We start from the raw sequence: 9,277 nt of genomic DNA, 5'->3' as shown, positions 1-9,277 counted from the left end.
AATGAATGAATGAATGAATGAATGAATGAATGAATGAATGAATGAATTGGAGAGCTTATTAGTGTAGAACTATGATAAATTAGCCATAACTCTAAGAGCCATAAAAAGACCTCCTTCTGCATCAAACCTCTCATCTGTTGACCTGCAGCTGCCCCGCCCTGGTCCTGCGACTCTCTCCGAGGTTTTCTCACCTCATCAGATCAATCTTTGCATGATTGATCCAAATATTATCTAAATAAAATGTTTCCTTTCACACCAACAAACACGTGTCGTTTTTACCAGCGCAGAAAGCTGTAAGATATCCTGACTGACTCAGGGGGAAACCTCCCTTGGTAATAAATATGAGGATGGATGCGTTTTGCGCGCTAAGCACGCGACGTGGCACGCGCGCAAACTGCAGCTCACAGCAACCTGGCGATGAAGGAAATTGACACCAAAAAATATGATTGAACAAAAAAAAAAAAAAAAGGCGCAAAAGTTTAGTTGGACAAATTTGTTTTTGTCGTTTGGGACTATAATATTCCTGACAAAACACTGTTTGAGTTATTGTTTGTTCATCGTTTGTATGCAGCTTTGCGTGTGCGCGCAACGACACGGCGCAATAAAACAAGTCTTGTCTTATGAAACAATGTCACATGAAATGGTGCTCCCGTGCGCATGATGCTCTGAGCGTCTCTTGCAGTACAGTGTAACCAAAAAAACGCGCGGTGCTCGCCAAACGCTCTCACGCGCGTAGCGCCGCGTGGACTCACCTGCAGGACACGGTGATCTCCACCTTGGTGGCAGGGATGCTCCCACTCATGGGGTCGAAGTCACAGACCGTGGCCGTGGCCTCCACCTTGTCCATAACGTCCCCCTCCATGCGCGCGGCAGAGCCGGGCCAGCTCCCCTCCTGAACCCGGAGAGCCAGCTGAGGGTGGAGAACCGGAGCGCGCGAGCTGAGGCGGACACGGTCCAGACGAACCTCCCGCAGACGGAGTCCGCTGGACGGCCAGCAGCATGGAAAGTTGACTGCTGGAGGCGGCTGCAGGGGTGGAGGGTGGGGGGCGACTGCTTGAACTGAGGAGGGATCACGTGCCAGGACGCATCACCGCCACCTGAGCTGCTCTCCAGGCAAAGACTGAGCCTCTTCTGTCGGAGCCGCTTCCAAAAGTAAAAGCAATAAACTCCACCCACTCATCCTCTAATCAGGAGAGACATAAATGCATCAAAATAATATTTCACTCAAATGAAACAGTGTCCTTTCCGTTTTGCTTAAAAACCAAAGAGAGTTCCCCTGGAATCAACTCCTCCAGTTAATGATGGAAATGAATCAAACGCAACAAACCGCAGCGGTCCCTCCAGACTGCAGCTCGTGAAACGAGCTCTTTCAGCATCTGGACAGCTCCTCGGACTCCCGCGGCTTCATCACCTCATTTCTGCTCACCTTGCCAGCAGAATGAAAATAAATGAAGTGTGCTCTGCTCTTGAAGTCGGTGCGGGTGCCTGTGCTCACCCCGGGGGAGCTGCATTCCTCTTGTTTTCTTTATTAAACAAGAAATAAGAAGGATCCAGCCTGTCAAGAGTAATTCAAATGTAAAGGTGCGTCCCTGGATGTGCGGGAAGTGTGTGGGGGGAAATAGCTTTCATCAACAAGGAATCACTCTCAGGCTCTCCTCATATCTCCTGGTACCGTTCACACAGTTATCAGCAACAAATATCTGCTTCCTATGGAAATTGCAAACACTATATTTAAATCAATAAATGACACAAAGCAGCTTTAGTGTATCATGTGAAAATCCTCTCCTTGAAAGCATCACATGAAAAAGCTCCAAAGGTCATGTCTTAAGATTGCTGTGTGGTCCGTGCTGCAGGCTATCCATCACTCTCAGTGAGCATTGAGGGAAATCTGACTCAGACTGGCCAGGCGAAGAGACCTCGGACCAACAGAGCACTGGTTTATTATTATTCATGTTCAGCCTGTAATTAGGCCTGCTGCTGGTGGCCCTCGGCTGGCTGATCCGGAGCCCTTCAGTGCACGGTTCCTTACTGCCTGCTGAGCAGTTCTCGTTCTTTCCCACCTGCAGCCTCCCTGCTTCCTTTAGCTGTGGAACGAGTGTAATTATGACCGCATGAAGCAGAAGACTTCATGTTGTGAGTCAAAGTCCAACAGAACTGATTGAATCCGAAACAAGAAAAGACCTCGAATGATTGAACAATAATTGGCTACATTAATAATAAGAAAAAGGCGATATGCAGTATGAACTACAATGAATTGGCAACATACCCTATATATATTTCATATAGTGTTTACTTTTTCAGTTTGTGAAACTTTGTGCAACATGAAAAATTGACAAATTTAACACTTCACAACATTCATATTCAATTCAATTCAGTTGATTTACATAGCGCCAAGTCACAACAGAGGTCATCTCAGGGCACTGAACAGAAACATTCACATATATAAAATAATAATTTAACATTATTTATCTGAGGAGCAGACTGATTTGAATTTAACTCCACCACCGAACTCTCATCTTGAGCAAGCATGAAGGTGACAGTGGAAAGGAAAAACTCCCTCCTGAGGAAGAAACCTTTAACAGAACCAGGCTCAGGACAAGCGGCCATCTGCTTTGACTGGCTGGGTTTGAGAGGAACAGGAAGGAGGAACAGATACACAATGGCAGGTCAAGAATCACATGTTGAGATAGAAATAATATGAAATAAAACTATTCAATTTTAACAATTCATTTAAGGAAATGAGGTCAATTTGTCCTCCAGTAGTCTAAGCCTATAGCAGCATAACAAGCCAACTCTAACTATAGGATTTATCAAAAAGGAAAGTCTTAGGCCCAGTTTTAAAACTGGACAATGTGTCAGCCTCACAGACAGAAACAGGAAGTTGGTCCCACAACAGAGGAGCCTGATAACTGAAAGATCTTCCTCCCATTCTGCTTTTAGAAACCTGCAGTCTGAGAGCGAAGTGCTCTGTTTGGAAAATATGGAACAATAATATATTGAATATAAGATGGAGCTAGGTTGTTGAGAGCTTTGCAGGTTAGAGGTAAGATTTGGAATTCAATTCTGGATTTTACAGGGAACCAATGGATAAATATGTTATCTTGTTGGGGAGCAGTAAATATTTAATATTAAATATTTTTTGGTTTTGAACCAGTTTGATATGATCGTCGACGAGGAAGAGGGCCGGCACAAAAGGAGGGGGCGTGCCAAAGAGACCATCTTAGCACCAACATAACTGGTTTGTTCCACTTTGGAGTAAGCTGTTGGGGGAAGAATCAGTTTTGTTTTGTGTGTTTCCTTGACTGATGAAGCCTTCTGGATGGAAGGTGAAACGTTTCACCACAAAATAAGAGAAACTGTCCAAATGACCTGACTGAAAATTGTTGAATTATGTGTTTGCTTGTATTAAAAAAGTATTTTTCCAATTATCCTACAAGCTCTGTAATAGTTTGCCTTTATTGGACGCTCGGTTGGGGGAAGTGTTAAGCACAGCTGTCACAATCAGGAGATTTTTTATTTTTTTAACCTACAAATTATTGGGCCGTAAGTGTTTCCAAACTAGAGTGAGGTTAAAGTTTTATAATGTTCTGGCACAGTGCATATTATCTATTGTTTCAATTTGAATGAAATTACAGAACTGATGAGAAACAATCTCCAAAGAATAAACAGATTGTGACCCAAGTGTTGGAGAATAAACTAAAACGTTCATTTGTTCTGTGTGTTCAGCAGGTGTGGACAACACGTGTCCTGATTTGAGCCGCTCTGGCAGGAATTTTAAAATGAAAAATGTAACAAATGAATTAAGATTAAGTCCTCACATTGACCAGGGATCTTTTCCATAAAATATCAGCTGTGACAGTGTACTGACAAACAAAGTAATTCCGCATCAATACATTTATTTTTATTGAAAATGAAATGTGTATTTATTCTAATACTAAAGCAAGAGATACTTGTGTTTGTTCACCTTGATGACAAGTAGGTCGAGCAGTTGCATCTCTAGTTTTTCTGTTTCTTTGAGACCTTTTCAGAGTTTGTGTTTTTCATTTATCACCAAACCTACTTACAAATTCTCCACATGTAGAGAAGCATTAACATTCATCTGGAGTTATTTACTTTGGGGCCACTTGACAAATGAAAGTCTCGTGTTCCCCTCTGCCTTTTGCCCTTTAGCTCTCCTCCAGCTTCAGAAACCTGCTAAACAATAAGTGTCCTTTTGTTTTATTCAGGGCAAATTATGTGAGTGGTGACCATCAGCGTTGTTGGAAATAAACCAGAACAGTGGGATTAAATAGCTTATCAACATGCATGATGACACAGAGTCTAGGGACTATTTAAACACATTTAGGCACAATTTAATGCAAGGCTTTTGTTGGTTTCTTCTCTTAGAGCAGATGTGAATGCTTGCTTTACCACTAGAAGTTATGACGTAACAGAAAAACACTTTATGAGCTGCAGAGAGAAAACATATGTGCATCTGCGCTACCGGCATGTCCATTTTTTGTGTGAAAGGCATACCAAAAAAAGACAAACAACAAAAACAAGCACTCAAGGAAGTCTACTGTCTGTTTTTCGAGCAGCCTGGAAGCATTTCCTGCATTCACTTTGAAGTGAACATCTGCGAAGCAACAAACTCTAAATGCACTGTGAAAGAAATATTAGAGGAAAATGTTTTCTTTAAGATAAAATAAAAAAGTAACAAAAAGTAGAGCTTTTGCTTGTTTTTGTGTTTTTGTGGGAAATAAAATACTTTTCAAGGACGAGTGTCGTCTGTCATTTAGTGACAGAGTTGTGCTCCAAAACTGCAATTCCAGTTTGGTTTAAGTCCATTTCCTGTTTCCTCTCCTGATGGGAAACAAATCATAAAAAGTTTAGAAGTCACTAAGTTGTAAAAGTAGCAAATAGCAGATTATTGGATCAGTACAGAGAGCACAGCTTTTTTTTTACCATCTGTTTAAAATAGATCAGAGAAATGGTGTTTTTATGTGATGCATTGCTGTATGGCTGTATTTGCGAGCACATTCTGGTTCCCATTCTTCTGTTTATATTTTAGTTCTTCATAAATGTGACCTTAATTATACTCAAAACATTTTGATGTTGACAGTACCGAGAGTTGCACCTGCAACTTTTCGATCACAGACTCATCTTCCCTAACCTCTGCACCACCACTCCCCAACGGGGAGTGAAGCAGATAAAGATAATGGATGGAATATTAGGTTATTAAATCTTCCTTTTTAATCATTTTTGTATCGATTTATACTGGCAATATTTTACTACTGTGAAGCAAAACAGCTAAAAAAAAATAGAAAATTCAAACTGGTTCAAACATTTCACCTTGAAATCAAATGGTTCTCATTCGTGATGTTTGTGTTTTACCTGCTGCCAAACAGAGATGTCTTCAGAGTCATCAGGCAGTCATGAGAAGTTTGGTTCACAGTTTTCACCATGACAGGAAATAATGTGACCCAGAGTCACATAATTATTTTTAAAAAAGTTAATAAACCTCCAGGACTAATAGACAGTTTGTGACAATAACTTAAGTTATGAATTCAATTCCTGTCATGTGTTTCCCATTCATGAACTGACCATCGGTCTTGAGTGCAGTGTCCTATTCATGAGGCTGATTTGGATGAAATAATAAAGTTTTAGGAGAAAGACCACACCTAAACCAGTCCCAGATTCTTTCCTTCTCGTGTCTTCTGTTAGGTGTGGTCTGCTCTAAAAATGATTTTATCAAATGTGATCAAAGGGGATCTGCTGTGGACCCCAGTAGAGCAGTCACAGACTTCAGCTCAGAGCTGAAGAGAAGACTGAACAAACTAAAATAAGCACAAGGTAGATGCACTTGTAAAAGAACGCCGCCTCTCTGTGGTTTAAAAGCTGAAGCTGTAAAACTTGGTGTTTTGTGCACAGATGAGAACAAAGCAGATTATAAAAGCATGTTGTCTGGAGAAAGAAGGCAGCAGCTGTCTGCGAACTGTGTTAGAAGGATTTAAGCCTGTTTCACAACAACTGGACCAAAAGGCCTATTTTATTTATTAAAATAATACATACCAAGCTAAAGCAGGGAGTTAAAATAAGATAAGTTTCGTCTATAAATGTTAAAGGAAAAAGCTCTCATGAGCATAAAAACACATTATGATTACTTCTTCTGTGTCAGACATTTGAGACGGCTCCAAACTAACATTTCCCAAATCTTTTTTCACCTGCTCCTCAGAAATGATTTTACATGTTAAATTACATGAGTCTAAATTTTGACACTTCTACAACTACGGGAATTTTAAAAAAATCTACCCAAAAGAATATTTTTGCTACAAAAAGAAGCAAAAAAATAATAATTTCACAAAGTAAAGACAAAAGCAGTATACAGAAAAATCCATATGCAGATACAAATTATTATAAATATTAAGATTTTTGAATGAGATGAATTGCACAGTATTATTTTATTTTGAGTTGACAAATGAAAACTAACCCTTTCCTATTTCCATCACATGACTTACCAATAAGGCAGCACGGTGGTGCAACTGGTAGAGCTGCTGCCTCTCAGCGAGCAGGTCCCTGGTTCAAATCCCAGTCCAGGGGCCTTTCTGGGTGGAGTTTGCATGTTCTCTCCGTTCATGCGTGGGTTTTCTCCGAGTGCTCCGGTTTCCTCCCACAGACCAAAAACATGCATGTTAGGCTGACTGGTAACTCTAAATTGTCCCTAGGTGTGAGTGAGAGAGTGAATGGTTGTTTGTCTCGTTTGTCTCTATGTGTCCCTGTGATGGACTGGAGACCCATCCAGGGTGTCCCCCACCCCTCGCACAGTGATTGCTGGACATGGGCACCGGTGACCCCCGTGACCCAAAATGGAAGAAGTGGGTAAAAGATAATGGATGAATGGACTTATCAATAAACTGTGCAGGAAACACATTTGTTGTCCGATCATTTGTCAGCTTTATTGATCTGCAAAAAAAGAACTGGAAACATTAAATTCCTCTACAGCAACAATGCCCGTGTGTGTGCGCATGTGTTTTTGTTTCAGATTACCTTGTAGGGACCAATTTTACCAAAAAAATCTTGCATTGTGGGGACCTAAGCCAGGTCCCAAGGATAAATCTCATTGGGGGGTTAGGTTTAGGATTAAGGTGTGAATTGCAGATGGGTTTGGGTTAAGCATGTACTAGTAATGGTTAGCTATAATAAATTAATAATATAATAAATAAATTGCTATGTGTTCCCATACAAAGATGAAATTAGTTCTCTGCATTTAACCCATCGCACCTAGGATACACCCAGGTGGAGCAGTGGGCAGCTATGTAAGCACTCGGGGAGCAATTCAGGATTAGGTGTCTTGCTCAGAGACACCACGAGATGTGCAATGACCGGGGATCGAACCCAGGACCTTGGGGTCTCGAGTCAGCTGCCCTGCCCCTACACCATCTTAATATAGAGTAAGGGTCAGGGTAAGGCAACAGAAAATGAATGGAAGTCAATGCAAAGTCCCCACAAAGCACGTTTACAAGAACATGTGTGTGTGTCAGCAGCAGAGACTCATCTGCTCCATTGATTGAACACCAGAATGGGATGTCGGCAGCCATTTTTTCCCAACATCACTACAACGCTGCGGTTTTTCTTTGTAGCAGTGACAGGAAACAGCCTTGTTTTACTTCCCTGTCAGAGAGTTCATTATATTTAAACTGAAATTCACAATCCCATAAAAAGAAGTGCAGCAGAGGAGTTCCAGCCCGTGACCTGCCCTGTGGGATCGAACAGGAAGCTGCTGCAGAATTCAGACAAAATCCTTTTCGTGCTGCGAATCTCAGGCATTCTCCTGCGATAAGGAATTTTAGCTATTCAAGATCACAGGTTTGGTCTGTATTTTATTTATTTTTGCTTTGGAAAGGATCACACAATATGTAATTTATTCAAATCATTTCCCTCCAAAAATAAATAATAAACTAACAGTAACAAATCACAAGATTTATTGAGAGCTGTCATGCATGCAGGAGTCATATAACGTTTCAATATTCCCAAATGTTATTGCGAGTGATAGAAAGACATGCTTGGACATTTTAATAAAAGAAAATAATGGAGGGGGGCTTTTTTCATATCCTCTGACAGATCTGTTGGTTAGGCATCTATGACAGCGGGAAGGGGGGGGGGGGGTATTGGGTGTCTGATGTGTGGCAACAAGGTTTTTATTTCAATTTGTCTCCAAATAAAACTTTAGGTTTGAATTCAAGAAGTGTTCGTATTAATAACAACATTTTGTTTTACATGCGTTCTGTAATTTATTTGCATATTTCCATCTTTAATTTATTCATGTATTCTCTCATTTGTTCTTTTTCCATTTGCTCATTTGTTCTTTGTTGTGTATCACTCCACAGTAATGATCCTGGAGAAAGAAAGGGACCACGAGCAGAAAACTTTATTGTTAGCTCTGCATCGCATGTGCCCTTTACCTCAGAGAGTGACATCAGGTCACATTTAGATTTGAGCATGACTCCTTCTTAACTTTATATGTCTGACTACTTCTCACTAATTTATCAGCTGGGACTCTGAACAGTTTGCAGGAACTCTTTTATAAAGCGAGGCCATCCCAGTGCTCCGATGTGGCTCCACTACATTATTGCCTGAAGGCGAGGGCAGAGCAATGATGTTTTTACCCTTCTGTGTGTGTTTGTTTGTCTGTCTGTTAGTAAAAAATCCCATAAACCATTGAACTGATTTTAATGAAACCCTCAGAATTTATTTATTTGATGTGCATCTAAAACTGGTTATTCTTTGGAGACAACCCAATTCAAAATTACAGCCGCAGCTAATCAACCTTTGTTTACAGGAAAAACAGGGTGAATTTCCATTGATTTTACTGATATTGAGCTACAGTTTGGTGCAGTAGAAGCTGAGTCAGTCACAACTCATAAGTCAAGAGCTAACAGATCATTTTTTTTCATTCAACCTTTATTTCTACAGGTTAATGAGCCTCGGGGACTCATTTACAAGAGAGACCTGATTTTGATAAAGAGTGATGACAACTGTGGACAACAAAGACAACAGTGGACAATTATAAAAAGAATATAAATTGAAAAGAACAAATAAAAGAAAATGGTATTAAAAAACAAAACAAAAACAGCTAGATTATAAGGCGGTGTAGAAAACTAAAAGCAGGGACATGTCTGCATTGGTCTTTGCCAGGATGAACAGAACAGATGTTTGACGCCACAGAGAGGTCAAGGTCGAGAGCTTCAGATCTTTTTGCAAGATATTCCACGAAACAGGAGCGGAGTAGGAGAAGACC

At 40.7% G+C, this 9,277-nt stretch overlaps 1 protein-coding gene across 2 annotated transcripts in view; it reads right to left on the bottom strand.

The window, feature by feature from the left end:
- The window catches only part of cpne5a (copine Va), a 79,201-nt gene extending 78,187 nt beyond the window's left edge, over positions 1-1,014 (bottom strand). For both annotated transcript variants that reach the window (XM_037684893.1, XM_037684894.1), the window contains exon 1: positions 753-1,014. In XM_037684893.1, coding sequence (XP_037540821.1) covers positions 753-862 — 110 coding nt within the window. In that variant the 5' untranslated portion in view covers positions 863-1,014. The remainder of the gene's footprint in view (positions 1-752) is intronic.
- Between the last annotated feature and the right edge of the window lie 8,263 nt (positions 1,015-9,277).

The sequence above is a fragment of the Nematolebias whitei genome, chromosome 11, assembly GCF_014905685.2.
Source record: "Nematolebias whitei isolate Nwh7 chromosome 11, NemWhi1, whole genome shotgun sequence".
NCBI classification, from domain to species: Eukaryota; Metazoa; Chordata; class Actinopteri; order Cyprinodontiformes; family Rivulidae; genus Nematolebias; species Nematolebias whitei.
The sequence above is the reverse complement of the archived record's forward strand: the minus strand, read 5'-3'. Positions and strand labels throughout refer to the sequence as shown.